At 45.6% G+C, this 22,852-nt stretch overlaps 1 protein-coding gene across 2 annotated transcripts in view; it reads right to left on the bottom strand.

The window, feature by feature from the left end:
* Window positions 1-2,751: 2,751 nt before the first annotated feature.
* Window positions 2,752-22,852, bottom strand: part of RANGAP1 (Ran GTPase activating protein 1) — an 88,019-nt gene continuing 67,918 nt past the window's right edge. For both annotated transcript variants that reach the window (XM_088472745.1, XM_088472744.1), the window contains exons 12-16: window positions 14,115-14,231; window positions 13,678-13,780; window positions 13,510-13,598; window positions 6,224-6,345; window positions 2,752-4,357 (exon numbers count right to left, since the gene is read on the bottom strand). In XM_088472745.1, coding sequence (XP_088328871.1) covers window positions 4,288-4,357; window positions 6,224-6,345; window positions 13,510-13,598; window positions 13,678-13,780; window positions 14,115-14,231 — 501 coding nt within the window. In that variant the 3' untranslated portion in view covers window positions 2,752-4,287. The remainder of the gene's footprint in view (window positions 4,358-6,223; window positions 6,346-13,509; window positions 13,599-13,677; window positions 13,781-14,114; window positions 14,232-22,852) is intronic.

Genomic DNA, 22,852 nt, shown 5'->3' with positions numbered 1-22,852 from the left:
GTTGCTTCTTAATGAAAACCCGAGAGGGTTTGTCAATAATCACTTAAATAAGCACGGAGATTAGAATGTATGCTGTGTAATGGATCTGTAATTACATATTGAAAGTAACTTCTCCCTTGCTTCCTAACAAACACCCGGGATGGTTTGCTAATCATTGTATGAGAAGCAGGGAGATCAGAACCCACGCTGTGCACAAAATTTGCATATATATTTCCCATGAGCATTTTTATGAGACCTAAGATTTGGTCCATATAAACTCAATGTTAAACTAAATGTGATAAGTTTAATGTGTGTCTGTTCACAATCTGGGATAAAGAAAAGTGACACAGGAGAGACACAAATTATTTAATAAACATATCAATTTTGATTGCTATAACTACACAAGCAATCACTAAATATTACTCATTAACTCATTGATTATATTCATCTGTCGAAAAACAGATTTTGATGGCTTAATAGTAATTACAGCATTCACTTAGGATTGGCATTTACAACTAATTGTAAATAAATAAGACAGTGTATGTATACATGCTGGAATAACAGCAAGCAACAGAAATTTATGATCAATATATATGGCATGCCTTATACAGAATAAGTGCCATACATAACTTTGATCCAATATATGATTATGTGGAAATACAGGGCAGTTGCATATATTTTAATTCACTGAATTCATTACTTTTCACTCTAATTGTTTTAATTAAATTAATAAAAGTTATATTTTGGATATCCCAGTGTACCACCTTTAGGCATTTCATTTTTCTTCTTCTATATTCCTTTGGCTTAATCTCCATTGCCTGTGGTAGCACCCCCCAACAGATTATAAGCAATACTGGGGGCCCTTATTGAGGGGTACAATGTCTTTCTGGTGCGACTAGTTAACCCATATTTATGTTCTAATTGACAAGAAGCGCAAACCAAACAGCACTAACATTCTTATTTCTTCTGTGTTTTCTGAAGGTGGTGTTCTTTCAATTTGTGTTTGGAGCAGCATTATTGCCAGTCATTTGCATATTATGGGTGGTATTCAATTAGGCTGTGAAAAGTCGATGACGTCATTTTCGCCTATTTCAATTATCCCAGTTTTCAAAGACTTTTCGCAGGTTCGAAAGGTCTTTGAAAAAAAACGGATAACTTTTCACCATGTTTTACATGGCGAAAAAAAGTGCAGAATTGGGGTTTAGGGGTGCAGGCTTAAAGAAAATAGCCTGCACCCCTGGGAATGTCATTTAAAAATAAACGGTGTCAAAAAAAGTAAAAAAAAAAAATAGGAACAAAACGAAAAGATGAATAAAAAATTAGGGGTGAAAAAAAAAAAAAAGTGTTTAAAAATAGGTTCAGGGGTATTCTGTAAGTATGTGGCAGGTGTTTTCTAGAATAGGCTATTAGCAGCAGGTGCATTTTTGTAGAATTTTTAAAAAATTACTTTAGGGACTTAAAAATATGCTAGTACCCATTTTCATGTACCCCAAATTTGATCCGACCACTTAAAAAAAACAAAAAACCTAAGTGCTCTTCTGCATCACTTCTTCAATGTCGGGAAAGAAACACCTGCCGCGGCTATTTAAATACCCGAATTTCTTTTGCAGGCAAAAACGGGGGTACCCATAGTGATCCCCCATGTCTGGACATCTTTAGGGGGGTCTCAGGTACATTTTCTGAAAATTTCCGTTTTTTTTTCGTAGATCCCAATTCGTCAGGTCCCGTTTTCGCTCATTTTAAATTGAATACAGGGATAAAGCTGGCACGGGCCCGATACTTTATCCCCAGCAAAGCTCCGATGTGGAGCGAAAAGTTCAGCACGGACTTTTCGCTCCCTAATCGAATACGGGCCTATATTGTAAAATTCACACCTTTGTAAGAAAATAGCTTGATTGAAAGGTTGCATTGTAGTAGCAACGACCCGCGATAGTAACCTGGTCAATATTGACCAGGTTGGCCTGCATGCACGGACGATGGATGATATAGTTATCGTTCATACGTGCCCACGCATCGCAGTTCGTTGGCGGGTTGTAAGCACCGAAAAAAGCACGATATGATCGATATCGTGCATTTTAATCGTACTGTGTGTACGCACCTTAAGTTATAAAGGAAGATACATTTTCAGTTATTTGGTAACCCCCCCTAAGTTAGGTAAGTGCTTGGTAATCCCCCATTAATGTATGCTCTAAGGGAGGAGGAAGAAACTGATATTCTGTATTTGACAATTGGGCTTCCTTGACTCCTCAATGGCAGCATATTGGTTGTCCATCCCTAAGCTGTTATTAATGTATAGATTACAGTGATTTATTCAGCTTGGAGAAAGCCGAAGACACAGGAAGCAGTGGACATATACCTGCAGGGTGGGTTTACTTCTCCTGTCCTGACATAAAGGAATGGGATTAACCCATTAAAGTATGCTGGCATTGAGGAGTCCAGGAAATAACATTTATCAGGCATCAGAAACTCTAACCCCCCCCCCCCCCTTCAGTAGTAGTTATGATATAAGCCAGGCCTGACCAACCTGTGTCTATCCAGCGTTTGTGAAACTACAGTTCCCAGCATGCCCTGCTATTAGGGAATGCTAACACTGTGGCAGGGCATGTTGGGACTTGTAGCTTCAAAACAATGGAGAGCCACAGGTTCTCCATGCCCGTTTAAAGCAATATACAGTATTTAAAATATAAAACACTGAAAAGCAGAGACCAGTGAAAAGAGAACACACTTATTTTGGTTTTCGGAAAAATTAAACCAATAAAAACAAGTCAAATATTTCTGGAAATCTGCTCAGTTTATTGAATCAGCAAAGAACCTTGACATTACTGTAAAGTATCCACATTCCTTTATACACTACACATTGACTTGACTGTAATAGAACTCAAAGTGGTACGTTGTACACAGCAAACATTAAAGCAGTATGAAAGCATATACATGTGCCATGTCATGGTTGTGAAGCAGGCTCCAGTAGATTTTTGTACTACAAGTTCAGTTGCTGAGCCAACAGCTCTCTCTATTTAAAAATCGTGATATCTAGTAGTCCTCTTAATGACCTTTATAAGGTGTCCTCCTAAAGTGTGCATGTCACCAACACCAAATGGAGAAATACATTTTATGGGCTGTAACAATATTCTTAACACTATTTTTATTATTAATTTATTAGGAGCTGTCATGGGTCTTAGGGCTGTCCTTAGTAAATTTATAGGCTGATTTTGTATAGCCCACAAAATTTCTGCTATTATTGATTGAGGGAGACTAATTAACATTATATCCTTTTAACTTATCTGGAGAAGCCTCTTACCAGCAGAATTTTGCATGCACTGCACTGCCTGTCTCACTGTCCTATTGTACTTTACATCTTTGTGTTACTTCCTGGTGCGGGATTAGATAAAAATACAGCAATCTATTCAGTTTTCCTACATTAAATGTTGTGTTCAACTTCATAGTGTGGTTTAAATAAAAAAATACAGCAATACACGCTTTGTTTAGTTACACCCTCCCAAAGTCACAAAGTAATGCCTTTTCTGTATTTTACATGTCAAAAAGAGAAATACACTAAAATGTGTAAGCTCTATGGGGTAAAGAATAATTGTGCCATCAACAACAAAAAAAATAAAAAAAAAAGAATAAAAGTTTAAGTATATACAAATAAAGAAGCATTCGTTATCCCTTGAGTTTAAAGGCTATATGCTTCGTAGAGAAACGTAACCACCTTCTGTAACAAGCAGAAACGAGATGAAATTAAATGAAAACATGGATACAAAACAAAACACGCTCCTCCTGTGTTTCAGCGGAGTGAAGTTTAGAGCTGGCCTCTGATATTGATCATATAAAATCCTACGTTATCTTTAAATATTTACACAGCAGTACACGCCAGCAATGCATACAGTATAACCCATCACTAGAATGCATTAGTTGTAAATCCATTTACTATTCAAGACTATCAAGCATCTAAATTATTATCGTTAAACATCTGTTTTACAGGATGTTCAAAATAATCCTACTAATAGGAGATAGAGTAACGTACATTTATTTATTGACACATGGCATCATAGGGATGTTTGTAATTGCCCAATTCTAGATATTGTATTTGTTTTCCTGAGATCACTGGGTCAGCAAGTACTAACAGAGAAATGGCACAACCCTCATCGAATGTAAACAAATAGACTGGAAAAAGGGCTGTGGATAAGAGCAGATGGAGATTAACCCCCAGGCTACAGACTGGGGTCCCCTATAAAAGTTCTGATTTCCCTCCTGTATATGTCAGACATTGCGAATTTAATCATCTTCGTCCAAGGCATGATGGGAAGGTTACAATTTATGCAGCGTTTGTAGGAGGGCGTGCCGAGGATGGGGCTGAGATTCCAGCGCACGGTTCGGCCTGCGGAGAGAAACGCATAGATTTAATGAAAATAACAGTAAATCAATGAAAATTTTGACTTTTGCTTTTAGAAGTCCAAAGCCAGCTATGGTTGTTCCAAGGATAATTTATATATTAACCTTAAGCAAAACAACTTTGTTTGACAGATTGTATCTATAACCCAGCGCTACATAAAAATAAAAATTAAACTAATCCAAATATTAATTCTACAGCAGCAAAAGAAAAAATGTGCCTGTGGGTGCACAATAATCACCTGAAAAGGTGTAACAAGAGAAGACTAGAGGGTGTATCTTTGCGCTATGATCTGCCAAATTTAAGAGCGGTATGGAATGAATCATGCACTGAATAGGTGATAATAAACACATTTAATATAAATACATATAAAAAAGCGTAAATGACCGGTCATGATATATATATAAAAAAAAAAATACATATAATCAATAAATCTATTAAAAAACTGACTGTCTATTGTGAGAATATATGCACACTTAAAGAGGTGGATCTGATTTATACAGTCATATAAGAACCCAGTCTGTTGGGAATAGGGATAATAAGTGTGTCCAGACTTGCAGATAGTAATATAGTCAATTGTTTCCGAGCGCTCAATGGAAATAATAAATATCAAAGTTAAATTGGATTGAGCTCCGTGGAGCTTCATACCATCAGGTAGATGTAAACGATGATCTCCCCAGAGGGCTTAGAAGCCCACACGAATGTAGGTGGACTAGCAGAAGAGGGGAGGCGCACTTCTGGGAGAGACCCGATGCAATGGGTGCAAGCGGCAGATGAATGGAACTCCAGCCGCATCTCGATAGCGGCCTCTACCCCCAAAAACTGCAGCAAATTTCTCAGTTTCTCCTCGTCAAGTGCACAGACCATCCGACGCGTTTCGCTCCACAGAATAGGGGCTTTATTAAAGAGTGGCTTATAGCTCCACAAGGACCCTTTTTATATCCAGCAGGTGATTTCTCATTGGTGTTAAAATAAATTAGATTAGTTACCCCATTGCATCGGGTCTGTCCCAGAAGTGCGCCTCCCCTCTTCTGCTAGTCCATCTACATTCGTGTGGGCTTCTAAGCCCTCTGGGGAGATCATCATTTACATTTACCTGATGGTATGAAGCTCCACGGAGCTCAATACAATTAACTTTGATATTTATTGTTTCCATTGAGCGCAAGGACACAATTGACTATATTACTATCTGCAAGTGTGCACACGCTTATTATCCCTATTCCCAACAGACTGGGTTCTTATATGACTGTATAAATCAGATCCACCTCTTTAAGTGTGCATATATTCACACCAGTGGCGTAAGTTCATCCCAGACGCCCGAAGGCAAGTTATAATTTGGTGCCCCCCCATCACAGCCGCTGACACCGTAATGTAGCAATTCGTATGCAGACAGGCTATAGATAGACGAAAGCAGCAGCTGATGGTCTGACATGGAGTTATCCACTAGTGAATGGTAGCTACTCAGGTGTCGGGAAGGGGTGCCATGTATTGGGTTGTCGTGACAGTATACTCCGGGTACATAGTTACAGCCCTAAGTGGGGTGAATATGTTGTGGACAATGGAGGAGGTGCCCCTTCAGAGCTGGAGCCCGGCGGCAGGCGCCTCCATTGTCTCCCATAGTTCTGCCCCTGATTCACACAATAGACAAGTCAGTTTTTTTTATAGATTTATTGATTATATGTATTTGTTTTTTTATATATATCATGACCGGTCATTTATGCTTTTTTGATATGCATTTATATTAAATGTGTTTATTATCACCTATTCACTGCATGATTCATTCCATACCGCTCTTAAATTTGGCAGATCATAGCGCAAAGAAACACCCTCTAGTTTTAATTTTGACAAACTTACTTGGAAATAAAAGCCAACAGAATAGGTGCGAGAGACTTCTGAAAATAATCCTGTTGCACTACATAATTCAGTGTCATTAACGGTCCATACAAGTGAGGGATGGCTTTAATCTTCTCCTCACTCTGCAGAAACAAAGAACAAAATCTGGGTAGGTTCAGTTTATGATATTTCCTACTTTCCTAAACAATTACTTAAGGCTCTGAAATGAGTTCTGGTCCTGAAAAGGTTTGTCCATTACATATACAATTCATTTGGAAATTGCTGATTACATTTGGAAGCCCCTCATGTTAAACATGTTCTTTCCACCATCCCTTCTGTATGGGCTCGATGGGCTTTATTCTAGTAATGTGGATTTATTCTTTATGCTTTATACACAGAAAAAACAGGCAAAGTTAGCAAACAACAATAAATGGAAAGTTTGTACATCTAATGAAATCCTTTTCTTGTGTAGTTAAATGGGGAACAGATGAACAGTGGGCATTGGCCATATTGCCTCCAGGACACTGGATGTTAGGAAAGAACAAGATAACTTGCAGTGTCATGACTGCTGCCAAATGCACCATGAATGACACCAGATGGGCAGCAGAGACAGTGTAATGGTTGGCATTACTGCCTCACAGCACTAAGGTTGTGGGTTCGGTTCGAAATAGGGCCCTGTGTGTAGTTTGTATGTTCTCCCTGTGCTTGCGTGGGTTTTCTCCGGGTACTCCGGTTTCCTCCCACACTCCAAAAATATACTGGTAGGTTAATTGGCTCCTGGTAAAATTAACCCTAATATGTATGCGTGTACATGTGGTAGGAAATATAGATTGTAAGCTCCACTGGGACAGGGACTGATGTGAATGGTCAAATATTCTCTGTAAAAGCGCTGCGGAATAGGTGTGCGCTATATAAATAACTGGTAATAAATAAATAGATAGATGACCAGTTCATCCCCATGGCTGCTCAAGAGATCATGAAAATATAACAAACAGATGGGAACAAATCACGGAACTGATGATGGGAAAGTCCTGTGATATTAACTGAACTACAGCACATGGGAAAAGAATTTAACTTGGAAAAAAATAATCATGTTTATTGTGGAACTCAAAAAACAACCCGAATCAGCCCACAAAAAGCAATAAAGGTGGGAACTAGAAGAAATCATGCAGGCAATGCAGCACTTTACACACAAAGTAAGCATCTGTGTAAATCCCTGAATCAACAAAGTAAAAGTTTGTAAGAGGCAGCTTCAGATAAATACCTGATCATTCAAATGGAGCACTCTGAGGACAGTTGTGGTACAGATGCTGTATGGCTTCTTGCCCAAAGGCACCACGCTTACTTTTGAATCCAGCTTTCATACTGGGGTCATCAGTATTAACTGCTATTAACACGCAGCATGAAAGCCACAGATCTAATTTACATCTTTCTGCTTTTTGCAATTGAGCCACTTATCGATCATTGATTACTATCTGCTGCAAAAAGGAGCCAGTTCTCTACATTCGTTCTCTACACCAGTTATTTCATTTTTCTTTTATATATCTACATCTTTAGGATGTCACAAGATTAACACTTAAGCTGGGTACATACCTAACAGATATATCTGAAAATGATGGTTGCTCATACACACTGAACAGCCCCTACTGCAAGTGTACAGATGGTCGGCGGTCAGCGGGTAAAATAAGTAATGAACACATCAATATTTTTCTCAGTAAATAGATTTGTAATGGGGATATTGTGATGACATTTTCACAAAATGTCAGCAACAACCCATGCAATATACATATGCAAAGAAATCAAACCATAGATGTCCATAAATTAAGTTCCGTGTAATAATGAAAAATTACACAGAAAAAGTATTGAACATGCTTACTGAAATGTATTTAATACTTCGTACAAAAGCCTTTGTTGGTAATGACAGCTTCAAGATGCCTCCTGTATGGAGAAACTAGTCGTATGTATTGCCCAGGTGTGATTTTGGCCCATTCTTCCACACAGTCTTTAAATCTTGAAGGTTCCATGGGCCTCTTCTATGAACTCTGATCTTTAGCTCTTTCCATAGATTTTCAATTGATTCAAATTAGGTGATTGGCTGGGCCATTCTAGAAGCATTTTTTTCCTTTCTCTGAAACCAATTGAGAGAGTGTCCTTGGCTGTGTGTTTGGGATCATTGTCATGCTGAAATGTCCACCATCGTTTCATCTTTAGCATCCTGGTAGATTGCAACAGATTTTTATCAAGAATGTCTAAGTACATTTTTTCATTCATCGATCCTTCAATCATATGAAGTATGCCAGTACCGTATGCTGAAATACAGCCCCACACCATGATGTTTCCACTTCCAAACTTCAAAGTGTGGGAATGGTGTTTTTGGGGTGATGTGCAGTGCCATTTCTCCTCCAAACATGGTGTGTATTATGGTATCCAAATAGTTCAATTTTGGTCTCATCTGACCAGACTATATCCTCCCAGTATTTCACAGGCTTATCCAAATGTTGTGCACGTTAAACGAGCTTCAACATGCTTTTTCTTCAGAAATGGAGTCTTGTGTGGTGAGCGTGCATACAGGCCATGGTGGTTGAGTACCTTCGTTAATTGTTTTCTTTGAAACAATTGTACCTGCTAATTCCAGGTCTTTCTGAAGCTCTCCACAAGTGGTACTTGGCTCTTGGACAACTCTTGTGATAATTATTTTCACTCCTGTAAGAAATCTTACGAGGAGCACCTGGTCGTTCAGAAGTTTAGAAATCCTTCTGTAACCAATGCTTTCTGTATGTTTTGCAACTATAAGGTTGTGATGGTCTTGAGAGAGCGCTTTGCTTTTACCCATCATGAGATGTTTCTTGTGCATGACACCTTGGAAATGAGACACCTTTTTATAGGCCATCAGTTGGGACTGAACTAGCTTATATTAATTTGCAGTGACAAGGGGCAGGATTGCTTTCCAATTACAGATAAATTTCACCTGGTGCCTTAGCTTCCATGCCTTTTTGCACCTCCCTTTCTTCATGTGTCCAATATATTTTCCGTGTCATTTCACATTATTACACATAACTTAATTTATGGACATCTATGGTCTGACTTCTTTGCATATGTATATTGCATGGGTTGTTGCTGACATTTGGTGAAAATTTCATAACAATAGCCCCATTACAAATCTATTTACTGAGAAAAATGTTGATGTGTTCAATACTTAGTTTACCCGCTGCGGATCTGCAGATATATTGGGCATCGGCCGTGCAGCACAGGCGACGTGATATCTCTGAACAACGTCGTTCACAGACATATCGCTGGTACACACTGGAAGACAGGCGCACAATATATTGGCCGATCAATTGATTGCCCAATATATCTGCCAGTGTGTACCCAGCAGTAGGCATCCTTCACATATAGTATGGTTTCTAATGTGCACTTTATATACAATAGCTCGCTTTGCACCACCATTCATTTTGAAATTTGAACTTCTGAGTTTTGTAAGGATTTGAAAAAAAAAATAAAAAAAACACAAAACAACCAATTTTTGCACTCACTGTTAAAACCATTTCTCTGAATCTATCTGGGGGACACTGCCATAATGGGGGAGTAGAGGGAGAGGACAAATTAAGAGTAGGCACAAAATTCAAAGTAAACTAATTTGAAAGGTTGCTCCCCCCCCTTCTACATCCCATATTACCATACAGGGCCGTCTCTATGGGTGTTCGACCAGTGCGGTCGCACAGGTGCGCCACCCGTAGAGGGGCGGCCCCCTCCCCAGCAGCCCGATTTCAGCGGGACAGTACTGTCCTGCTGTTCCACCCGCGGGCCGAAGTGGCCCACGGGTGGTCAAATTGGGAGGCTGGGGAGCGTGAATGGATGACGGCGCGCATGTGCGCGGCAACCATTCACTGACGGGAGAGGCTAGGGGAAGCCCAGCCAGTGACGGAGTGCTGGGCTTTACCCCCAGCCTGACGTTATTTGGAGGCATGCCATGTGGGTACGCCTCCAAATGTCACATAGGGGTCGTGGCCTATGGTAATTAGGCCACGCCCCCAAATTCGGTCGCGCGCAGCAAAGTCGCGCGCAATGTTAGGGCGCCATCTCGAGGGCCGGCACAGGGTGCTCCGAACCCTGGAGCCGGCCCTGTTACCATAGGAAATAATTTTACTTTTGTACCTCACAGGAGTGGGTAATTTCTTCTCATGCTGCAGGACCAGCTAAATTTCTTTAACTATTACCGATTTCTCTTCTCAAGTTAATGGAGATTGTCTCCTAGGTGCCCACTTGCTTCTCAGGGATGGTCACTATTGTGCCACAACTCTATGGCAGTGGCACCCATGACTTATATAGGGGCATCCGGAGCCCTTTGGCATAGCCAGTAACGTGCTTCCTCTGGAGGGAGTGGGGATGTCTAGGTGCTTTTTAACCCATAGTAGACAGCTGTGATGCTGATTTATGAGCATGTAGGCAATTATTCCGAGGATGCTCTCTCTGGCGACCATCACTGGTCTGGTAGACAGGTAGGGACGACATGCAGTACCGCGCAACATCAGGGCTCAGCTGGCATTCTGAGTTCTGTGGTCATATCCACTCTGGTGTCCTTCATCAGTCAAAAAGTGACTCCAACAGTAAGCCTGACAAATTAGGCCCTGATTCAGAGCCGCTCGTAAGCGGCCGTTCGTTCGTTCTGACCGATGTTCGCACATCTGCGCATGCGTACGGATTTTAATACGCATGCGCGAACCAGTCAGTGCGGCCGAAAATAGTATGTTCGCTATATAGCGAATGCCTGCTATTTTGAGTGACAGAAGGAGGCGTATGTGGGTGGTAACAGGGGAAGGTGCTTGAAAACGGGGGTGTGGAATTCGAACGCAGGCGTGCTTAAAGGTCAAAACGGGCGTTTTAAGGGAGTGCATAATTAATACAGCAGCGTCATTGACCACGTCACTTGTTTTTTTTTTTACTCAGAACTGCTCGCAAAATAGCGGTTGAAAAAACCAGCCACAAGAATAGCGAGCAGTTCATACGCTGTTCGATGTACTCGATTAATCTAATAAATAGCGGACATGACGTATGGTGCGAGCGGCAAGGGGGCGTACTTTTCAAAATTACAACCGCAAGTTTTGCTCGCTCGTTCAGACTTAGAGGCGTGAACAGACCGCAATTGGCGAACGGTTCATTTGAATAGCCACCCCTTGTTTTAGAACGAACGACCGCAAATAGCGAGCGGCTCTGAATCAGGGCCCTAGTCAGTAATCCACCTAGCAATGCATTCCTTAAAGCAGGCAACACCCTCTTTTCATCATCATAGAGGAACAAGAGATTATACGAACATCACTTGTCCTCTGGACAGAAGCCCTGAAAACTCTGACCACATCCAACGAATGAGGAGAGCACACAAAGTGGCTGTTTTTGCAGGAAGCCGCGGAAACTACATTTATGCCCTTATGCTAATGCAGGAAACCCTATGACTTCAAGGAGCAAATAACATCATTAGTATCGGCATAGTATTTACGCCACAGCCGGAGGGCAGCAGAGCGCCTGGAGTGAAAACACAGCTTTTATTCACCCATGGGTGACTTTCACCATAAGTTTTCCCACACGCGGGACACTACGGCCTGCGGGTAAGGACAGCAGCCTAGGAGGAACGCTATCTGCATTTGCACCAGCGGTCCATCAGAAACAGGCATCGCTTCACTGTACGTGCGATGCAGGAGGTTTAGCTATACATCCATAACCCTCTCGCGAGACAGATCTCTTGCATGCGCTCCAATGGACATCACTCAGCTGCCGCCCATTTCGCACAATGCAAGATCTGGCAAAGATCCGTCAGACTCAGAATCAGCAGGAGCTACACATGCGCTGTATGCTAAAACTCACTATTTGCATCAGTGAAAAGAGATGCGTCAGACTGAGAATCAGCCATGAATAACAATATCCTGAATAATGTGAAACCCGGGTACCAGACTGGAGTGAAAGGCTAATGCTGGGTACACACCTAACAGATACAGCTGCAGATTGAGTGATCTGCAGATGATGGTTGCTCATACACACTGAACAACCATCATGTCAACTGGCCGCAGATCGTGTCGCGCACCCCTCCCCTCGGGCCTCTGCTGCGACCATCCGTTCACATAGCGCGATGCCCTAATATATCTGCACTTATATTTGGCATCGGCTGTGAAGCTCAGCTGACGTGATATGTCTGAAGGACGTCGTTCACAGACATATCGCTGGTACACAGTGGCCGACACACAAGATATATTGGCCGATCAATTGATTGGCTGATATATATGCCAGTGTGTACCCAGCATTAGCCTGATAAACAACTCTGTCCTCATGGAAAATGTGAAAAGGAGACTTGCACAACAGAGGTTCTAGCTCTGAAACTGTCCTAGATGTACCAAGACAAAAACCATGTTCCTTGTAAAGAAATTGAACATCACTAAATCAATTGGTTCAAAGGGAGGATGATTAACACATGATTAAGGTCCCAAGGAGCTATAGAAGGGACATATGGGGGCTGTACTTGTAGTGCACTCTGTAAGAACTTCTGGTCTTTCTGTGAACGAAAACCAAAATGGCCAAAATGTGAGCCTTTGGGGGACTAAGAACCCCCTAAAAAATAAAAACATTGCATGTGTGTTTGGAAAATAAAAATTGCTTATAGGCCCAGAGGACTGCGTCTACGTCTACCTTCCATGGACACTGGGCTATCACTGGTAAGATAGCATCAATCATAAGGTGTATAGAGTATCACTGTGGTAATGTAACGCATGTGAAATACTTTTCCATGTCTCTTCCCAAAGACGTTTTGACAAAATTAATATGTCCTCACAATGGTTCCACCGAAAAAAATACCTAATGCAGTTAAAGGATCTGAAAACAAAAGTAAAAACTTTATTTTCCATATTTTTAAAGTAGTCCTTCTCATATTATTATTATTATTTTTTTTTTTTTAAACTAGAGTCTCTGTCAGGAGACCCCATTGCCAGCCTTGGTAGATTCAGTGAAAACTAGAGGTAGCCGTTGCTAACATGGAAGCTACTGTTAGATATAGCTTGCACTAGGTTTATCAGGCAGGGGAATGCAGAGAAGGTTCGGACTAGCAGGTCTCTGTGCTTCTCTACTGTCAGGCAACTCTCTGATGACCATTTCACAGGTCACTGAAGAAATGAAGCCACCATACTCTGCAGATGCTTACACAAAAGCCATTGCCAAGTATGTTTATATGTATGTATGTACAGTATGTATGTATGTATGTATGTATGTATGTATGTATGTAGCAGCATCGATTTCCCAACTGAAATGAAAGGAATTAGCAATACCTTTAAAAGTCCCATACGCACTAATAAACTGGTGACGAACATGTCTGGCTGGAAAACTGAGCTGCCAAACGCCTTTTCCATCAGCCCATCTGAAAAGGGAAAGGAAGTCAGACATGAAGACAACAATAAAAATGAGGACTAGTAAGTAGACTAAGAGCACCTTCATACCAATCGTTTCTTCCACTGCTGCTTTTACTGCTTGATCATCTCTGTACACTGAGGAAATCTGGACAAAAGCTTGCACTACCTTATCAGTGTCTGCAACATCAGTCTGAAACCAAAGACAAAAAACACTAGTACTAACAGGCCACCATTAATATTACCCTGTACCTTACAACAGGACAACTAAAGCCTGTATAGTGCCCAAGCACCAATAAAGCACATCTATACCCCAGTTCTTCCACTGTCGCCGACTCCCCCCCCCCTTTCCCCACATGGATAATAAAGCATTTACAGATGTCAAGTTCTGTAAAATTTTCTATCTTACGTTACTGCGTCATACATTGACACATCTATTCTTAGTCCTGGTGAGAACCTTATAACTCAAACTTATTATTTGTAATTATTTTTTGATGCTGGTAAGGTGGAGTATTAAGAGTGATTACCTGAGCTACGATTGCTGAACGTCTGGGCCCCATCCGTAGGAGCTTTTCAGGAGAAGGAAAGCTGAGGAAAGTAGATGGATCCACAGGGGGAAGAGGTGGTGAAACAGGTGTGGAATCCTTTAAGGAAATAAAATGTATTTAGAAATGTATGCTGTCAATTTTTGTTCCCACCCCCAAATAAGAATAATCCCACATTAAACTACAGGCCAGGGATTAAGAGATTTTCCAAAAACATTTTGTACAGGAAACAGGCTTTCATTTGATATACCAGATGGCTTACAGGTGTTAATATTTCAAGGTCATAGATGGAAACATTAAAAACGGATTTAAAAAAACAACACCACACAGTTTAAAATTTAGCAGACAGACTCTCATTGGCTGCTGCTGTGGAAAGCCGTGCTGACATCAAGTGCGCAGGCAGAGGAGACGTGTCACTATCACAACAAAAAAAGAAAAAAAGAAATGTCCTCTTGGTTGGCGCACTAAAGAGAAGTCTAAAATATAACCTTTATTTGATTAATTTAAAATCGAATTCCTGAAGTGAAATAATATGAGATATGGTAAGAACTTACCCTTGTTATCTCTATTTCTACGAAGTCCATAGGGTTCCACAGGATACCTTGGGGTATAGGTGTGACGTCAGTCATCGGGCACCAAAGAGTTAAGCTTTCAGCCTCCCAGGATGCACTAGGTCCCCCTCCTATACCCCGCCCCCGAGCCAAGGCATCTCAGTTAGTTACCAAGCCATAGGCCGGAGGAGGAGAAGGAAGAGAGAGAACAAAGATCTGGACACATACAAGAATCACATTCTCACCAGAGAGAGACGGAAAACCGGTGACCAGAGCAAAGCCCATCTGCAGCACAGGTGCGACATGGCGGGAGTCCTGTGGGACCCTATGGACTTCGTAGAAATAGAGATAACAAGGGTAAGTTCTTACCATATCTCATATTTTCTACTTCAGGGTCCATAGGGTATCCACAGGATACCTTGGGGATGTCCCAAAGCAGTATCCTTTAAGGGTGGGGACGCTCCTGTGCAGAAAGGAGAATCCGCCGCCCGAAGGAAGCATCCTGAGAGGCGAAGGTATCAAACCTGTAATACCTCACGAAGGTATGGACAGAGGACCACGTAGCAGCCTTGCAGATCTGGACTGCAGAGGCACCACGTCGAGCTGTCCACGAAGGACCCACAGACCTAGTGGAATGAGCCTTCACAGAAGGAGGAACCGGCAGGCCTTCATGAAGATAAGCTTCAGAAATAGCCATACGGATCCAGGCTGCCAAAGTTTGCTTTGAAGCAGGCCAACCCTTTTTACGGAAGCCATAGAGGACAAACAAAGCGTCCGACTTCCTAAACGAAGAAGTGCGGTCAACATAAGTCCTTAAGGCCCGCACAACATCCAAAGAGGCCTCACCCACGGAAAGACCCGGTGAGTTAAAGGCCGGAACAACGATTTCCTCGTTAACATGAAACTGGGAAACAACTTTGGGAAGAAACTCGGGCCGAGTGCGGAGCACTGCCCTGTTCCCATGAAAAACCAAGAAAGGGGGTCTACAAGAAAGAGCCCCTAACTCAGAAACACGTCTGGCCGAAGCAATAGCCAGAAGGAAAACAGTCTTGGCTGTTAGCCATTTAAGATCCACTGAGCCCAGTGGTTCAAACGGCGGTCCTTGGAGAGCCCTCAGGACCACAGCCAAATCCCAAGGCGTCACAGGTGGAACAAAGGGCGGCTGAATGCGGACAACACCTTGCATAAAGGTGCGCACATCCGGGATTGTAGCAATCCTACGGTGAAACCAGACAGACAGGGCCGAAACCTGTACCTTCAAAGAAGCAAGGCGAAGCCCATGATCTAGTCCCGCTTGTAGGAAGGCGAGACTCCGAGACAGACGAAACTCCCGCGGTGCATAACCTCTCGGTCGACACTACTGGAAGAACGTATGCCACACGCGATGGTATATCCTCGCGGAAGACGGTTTCCGAGCTCGCAACATGGTACACACCACAGAGCTGGAAAACCCCTGGGACCTCAGCATGGCCGTCTCAACAGCCACGCCGTCAATGACAGCCGAGTCAGGTCCGGGTGAAGACAAGGACCCTGAGACAGAAGGTCCGGTCGTAGCGGCAACCGCAGAGGACTGACCACGGACAGACCCTGAAGGTCTGAGAACCAGTGCGGTCTGGGCCACGCGGGAGCTATCAACAGGAGCGTCCCTCCTTCCTGTTTGAATTTCCGGATTACCCGTGGAAGAAGGGAGACCGGAGGGAACAGGTATGCGAACCGGAACGTCCACCGGACGGACAGAGCATCCACCAGAGACGCCCCTTCGTCTCTTGTGCGAGACCCGTACACCAGCAACTTGTTGTTGTGCCGGGACGCCATGAGGTCGATCTCTGGAAGACCCCACCTGTCCACCAGCAGTTGAAAAACGTCCGGGTGCAGGGACCATTCCCCCGGATGAACGTCCTGGCGACTTAGAAAGTCCGCCTCCCAATTTAGCACTCCCGGGATGAAGACCGCTGATATGGCCGGAAGATTGCGCTCCGCCCAAACCAGGATCCGAGAGACCTCTACGAGAGCCGCCCGACTGCGGGTTCCTCCTTGCCTGTTTATGTAGGCCACGGTGGTAGCGTTGTCCGACCGGACCTGTACCGGGTGACCCTGGAGAAACCGATGTGCCTGCTGGAGAGCATTGAAGACCGCACGGATTTCCAAGATATTTATGGGAAGCTCCGCTTCTGTCGGCGTCCACCTGCCCTGGAACAAGTGTGGACCCAAAACCGCTCCCCAGCCCCGAAGACTGGCGTCCGTTGTCAACAGGACCCAATTTGGAACCCAGAACGGACGTCCCTTGTTGAGGTGGGTCGTCTGTAACCACCAAGCAAGGGACAGGCGAACTTCCGGGGTGAGCACAATCGTCTGGGACTTCAGAGACTGAGGCATCCCGTTCCACTTGGACAGGATCAGGTGCTGCAGAGGTCTGGAGTGAAACTGGGAGTATTCCACCATGTCGAACACCGACACCATGGAGCCCAGTAACCTCATCGCCGAGTGTAGGGACACCCGGCGGCTGTGCTGACAACTGCGCACCCTTGACAGTAAAGCAGAGATCTTGTCCTCCGTCACAAAGATCCTTTGTTGTCCCGAGTCCAATAAGGCTCCAAGACGCAGAATCCTCCGAGACGGGATTAGAGTGGACTTCTGCCAGTTGATTAGCCAGCCGTGCCGTTGCAGCAGTGCAATGGTCAGGTCCAAGTGGCGTAACAGGAGCTCTGGAGATCCTGCCACCAATAACAGGTCGTCCAAGTACGGCAACATGCGGACTCCCTGCAGCCGCAGAGAAGCCGCCATGACCGCCATCACCTTGGTGAAAACCCGTGGTGCTGTCGCCAGGCCAAAAGGTAACGCCCGAAACTGGAAGTGGTCGCTGCGGATTGCAAGCCTGAGGAACTGTTGATGGCGCAAAAGAATAGGGACATGCAGGTAAGCGTCCTGTATGTCCAATGACACCATGTAGTCCCCAGGTTCCAGCGCCAGAATGATGGACCGTAGGGTCTCCATCCGAAACTTCGGTACCCGCAAAGACCTGTTGAGTGCTTTGAGGTTGAGAATCGGAAGATACGACCCATTGGGTTTCTGTACCAAAAAAAGATTTGAATAGAAACCCTGGCCCCTCTGGGAGAATGGAACAGGCACTATAACTCCAGCCTGGAGCATAGTGTGCAATACCTTCCGCAGCTCCGTAGCCTTGTTCCGGTCTGATGGTAGACCCGTGGTGAAGAATCGAGCCGGGGGTCTGTGCCGGAAGGAGAGGGCGTACCCGTGGGAGACCACCTCCAGAACCCAAGTGTCTGTCATAGTGGTCGACCAACACTGGGCGAACTGCAGCAGGCGGCCTCCCACCCTGGGATCCCCCAAAGGGAGGCCCGGACCGTCAGGCCGCAGGCTTGTCATCTGGCTTGGGGGCCGGACGTCTGGTACTCCATGTCTGCTTCCGGGGCTTGACCGATTTCTTAGGGCCAGCCTGTCGAGGAAACGGCTGTGGTTTGGGCCTGCCCTGGGCCCTAGATGACCGAAAGGACGATGGTCCAGAACCAGAAGGAGCAGCGGCCGACGGGAGACAAGCCGATTTGGCTGCCGCCAGCGTGGCCACAATCTTATCCAGATCCGGACCGAAGAGAACTTCTCCGGTAAACGGCAACGCCTCCAGACCCTTTTTGGAATCAGCGTCCGCCTTCCAGGATCGCAGCCACAAGGTGCGACGAGCAGCTACCGCTGCTGAAGAAATCCTAGACACCAGAGTACTAATGTCTAGGGCCGCCTCGTTGATGTAGGTGGCCGAATCACGGAGATTGCCAATCAACTCTGCCTGTTCGGCCGGACAGTCGGAATCAAAAGAAGCCTCTAATGAATCCGCCCAGCGCTCCATCGCTCTGGCAACCCAGCAAATGGCCATAGCCGGCCGTGCTGCCCCCCCCCAGCAAGGGAATAAGCGGACTTCAGGCAGATCTCCACCTTGCGGTCCGTAGCATCCATAAGGGAGGACATGGATGGCATCGGCAATGTGGCACTACGGACAAGACGGTCACGTGAGAATCCACCTGTGGAGGGGATTCCCACTTAGCAAAATAATTATCCGCGAACGGATAAGCCACCGCCAGGCGTCTCTGCGGCTGGTAATTTTTGCCAGGCTGTTTCCACGCCTCCTCTAAATGGTCCACCAACTGACCCGAAAGAGGAAAGACTGTGGCATCGCCCTTCACATCTTTGAAAAAGGCATACTTAGATTTAGCCGCTGGGGGAACTTCGTCCTCAATCACCAAGGCTGTGCGGACCGCCCGAATAAGTCCAGGAATATATACTTTGGACTTAGCATCAGCGTCCTTAGCATGGAGAGGTTCCTGATCGTAAGGATCCAGAATCTCCCCATCATCAGACGTCCCCTCGTCATCCTCATAAGGAGCCGACAGAGACGCCACCGGCCGTTTATGCGGCCGCATCACAGACTCCCCTTGCAACACATCCGACAAGTGCTGTACAGAACTCGTCAGGGAGTTAACCCACGCTGGCTCCTGAGAAACCGGGAGCGGGGAAATAGGGAGACTGTGGGGTACCACCAATTGTCGTGGGAAACCCTGCATGGGTGACGACACCACTGACTGCTGGGACAAACCCATCGGTGTAAACGCGGGCTGCGGAGCTAACTGGCCCACTAAGGCTGTAAGCGCTTGAGCGAAACAAGCCCAGGGCGGCTCCTGTACCGGTGCAGTAACCGTAAGAGGCCGCGCCATAGACAAACACTGCCGGCAGAGGCCCTCCGCGCTACCCTCCCCCTCCGCTAACTGTACTTTACACGTAGTACACTGTAGCCGGAGGGGAAAATCACTTTCAGACATGATGGCACCACGTATGTGACCCCTCTCACCAATTATATATTTAAGAGGCGAGAGACCACCCTGCAGCACCGCACCGCAAGGGCTTAGCAGAAAAAACAGGGACAGTATAAGGCTGACAGTTTAGAAAAAAAGTTACAGGCAGCAGCGCTAGCACAGTCACATACAATGCAGAGAAATAACAATTCCTGCACTAACAGCGCTGATCACTCAACTACACAGACACAGGGCCTGGTAGGACACAGCGCTGCATACACAGACCTGACCTGAGCGGAGGAGAGGTATGCGGGGGGACCCAGACCACGATACTTCCAATGCAGGCTTCTAGCAGCGTTCACCATGCTTCTGAAAAGATGGCCACCGAGGAGAAGAGAGAAGGCTGGCCTGGGGGAGGAGCACTGATACAGGGCCAGTCAGCACAGTGCAGAGAGGGCTGTGTGCAGCGGGGGAGGCGCCGGCTGTGAGACAGGGAAGGCGCGCTCCCCTGGCATGCATTTAACCCCTGGGACGCCGCAGCGCTACCGCTCTGCTGCGGTCCGCTGTCCCAGGGGGTAGTGGAAGCGCAGGTTGGTCGCCTGGCTCCACGCTGCAGCCAGTCCCCAGGGAGCCCCCTGCCTGGGGACTTAGGACCATGTGATCAGCGGGGACCCCCCGCGGGACCCCGCTGCTTACCTCTGTCCCCCTTGAATCCGGCCATGGTCCAGAACATCTGGGGTCACCGCTAGCTGTGACCCCAGATGTCCACCAGCATCCCCGGATCAGTACCGGCGTTCTGGTACCGGCGGGGTGTAGGGAAGACAGCATGGACGTCAGGACTGACTGTCCATGCTGTTCATCCAGATGTGCAGCCACAGCTGCATGAAGAAAAAGCTTCAGGGGCTCTTCTAAGCCCCCCTCTAGCAGGTGCCTCCGACTACGGCCGGGCACCAAACGAAACTGAGATGCCTTGGCTCGGGGGTGGGGTATAGGAGGGGGACCTAGTGCATCCTGGGAGGCTGAAAGCTTAACTCTTTGGTGCCCGATGACTGACGTCACACCTATACCCCAAGGTATCCTGTGGATACCCTATGGACCCTGAAGTAGAAATAAAAGTAATATGTTCTGAAAATAAAAACCTATTAAATAAATGTTGATGTCATGTGATCTCAATTTATATTCTCTTATAATAAATTTTATTGGTTGGTTGTACCTACATCCAGAGAATTAATGTATGTCTGCTTTAAACTCTGATGGTACAGATACAGTGGGCAACTATTTGAGACACTGTAAGATTGTATTGCAGGAAGACTGTTTGTATTTATTGTGATAAACTAGTATCTTATCTGGTAACAGTGTCCTAATTGTAAACAGTGTTGCCAAGAAGCTGCGGCGGCTGTTTGGCACAGCAGCCCATAGGAGGCAGACACGACAAGCCAATCGCGGCTCGCCGCGTCATAGCCCTGCCCACTCGCGGCGTCTGGTCTTAGAAAAGTTCAGTCCGGCGGTGGAGGGGGGGGGGTGGTGGTGGGGGAGTGAAGACCCCCCGAAGAGAAGAGCGTTGCGACAACAGTTATGGCAGCCGCGCAAGAGGCCAGAAGACGGCGTGATCAAGGAGGAAGAAAGGAAGAGGCGGCGCTGCTGGCCAGGACGGGCCAGCAACGGAAGAATGAAGTTGAGGACCGGAGAGGAATGCAGGGGTGGAAAAAAAAAGCGATAATGAAGCTCCCCCCCTGCAGCCTCTTCCACCGTACCGGTAGCGGCCTTGGGCCACAGATATTTATCCCCTCCCTAGACCACCAGTGTTGTCGGGCACTAGGTCAGTGGGATAAATTCAGGCAATAGGCCTGTGGGTATAAAGGCGGGCACAAGGCCCATGCTACATAGGGGGCATTAAGCCCAATTGAAGGTATCTGCCCCCCAAATAGGTGTGAGTGACCTTGGAATTGGGCCCAGGTCACTAAAGAGCAAATAGGTGGGCCACTACTGGGGGCAATGCATAGGGAGAGTCAACTACTGGGGGCACTGCATAGGGGTGTAATTACTACTGGGGGCAATGCATAGGTGGACTACTACTGGGGGCAAGGTATAAAGGGACTACTACTGGGGGCACTGCATAGGGGGGATTACTACTGGGGGCACTGCATAGGGGGGGATTACTAGGAGGACTACTGGGGGCAATGCATAGGGCGTCAACTACTAGGGTCACTGCATGGGGGGGTTACTACTGGGGGCAATGCATAGGGGGAATACTACTGGGGGCACTGCATAGGGGGGCCAACGCATATTCTTGCACCTGGGCCCACCACACTCTAGTTCTGCCACTGCTGACTATCCAGATCAGCTAGCTGCTTGACACCTAACAGATATTGCTTATACTATTAATGGCTGCTGGGAATTTCATGCATGCAAGATTATTCTGTTTAGGATTTTTTGCATGCAATCAATTGTGCCCTTTGATCCTGTAGTCACGATTGCAATTATATGGAGTTTTTTTTAATGCTGGAATCTATTTTTACTGCGTGCCATAATGTGTAAAGGGCATTACTGCATGGCATAATGTGTAAAGGCTGGGTATTACTGCATGGCATAATGTGTAAAGGGCATTACTGCATGGCATAATGTGTAATGGCTGGGTATTACTGAATGGCATAATATGTAAATGCTGGGCATTACTGCATGGCACAATGTGTTAAGGCTGGGCAATGCTGCATGGCATAATGTGTAAAGGCTGGGCATTACTGCGTGGCATAATGTGTTCATAAAGGGGCAATACTGTTGTGTAACGTGAATATGGGACACTATACTGTGAAAAACTAAAACAGTCGTCCCCACTCGTGGGCAGTGTCTGGCATGGCATTTATTCGCACTGCAGGGATAGCTTGGGAGCAGCCCAGGATCTCCGTGAGTGCTGGGCACGCCCCCTACAGTGATAAAAAGGGGACACTCAAGGACACGCCCTCTTTTCTGAGTTACCATGCCCCTTCTTGGGTGCGCGCTGAAGTGTCCCTTTCTGAAAGGCCCCCTGCCTGCCCTAATGTGAAGACTAGGGGATTGCAGCAGATATCATGAATATATGCTGTGGTCTCTTGAACATACATCCTGGTAGTTCTTAATATTTCCATAGCACCTCCAAAAACAGTTTTCTGGGATATACCACACATTAATTTATTATCTAATGCCTTATACTATGGGTTTTGTGTACATACAAGTCATGTGTGTAGGATCATGGAGGCATTAAAAATGCATTTAAAGGGCATGTGGGGAGGTCTGATGCTGTTGGTGGTATCAGATGGGCATTCTATGTGGTGGCATGAGGGGAGGTCTGAGGAACATATGGAGACCTCTAAAGCATAAATTATGATGA

This window comes from Taudactylus pleione, unplaced genomic scaffold, assembly GCF_031769625.1.
Source record: "Taudactylus pleione unplaced genomic scaffold, aTauple2 ptg000128l, whole genome shotgun sequence".
NCBI classification, from domain to species: domain Eukaryota; kingdom Metazoa; phylum Chordata; class Amphibia; order Anura; family Myobatrachidae; genus Taudactylus; species Taudactylus pleione.
This window is presented reverse-complemented; position numbering and strand designations above follow the sequence as displayed.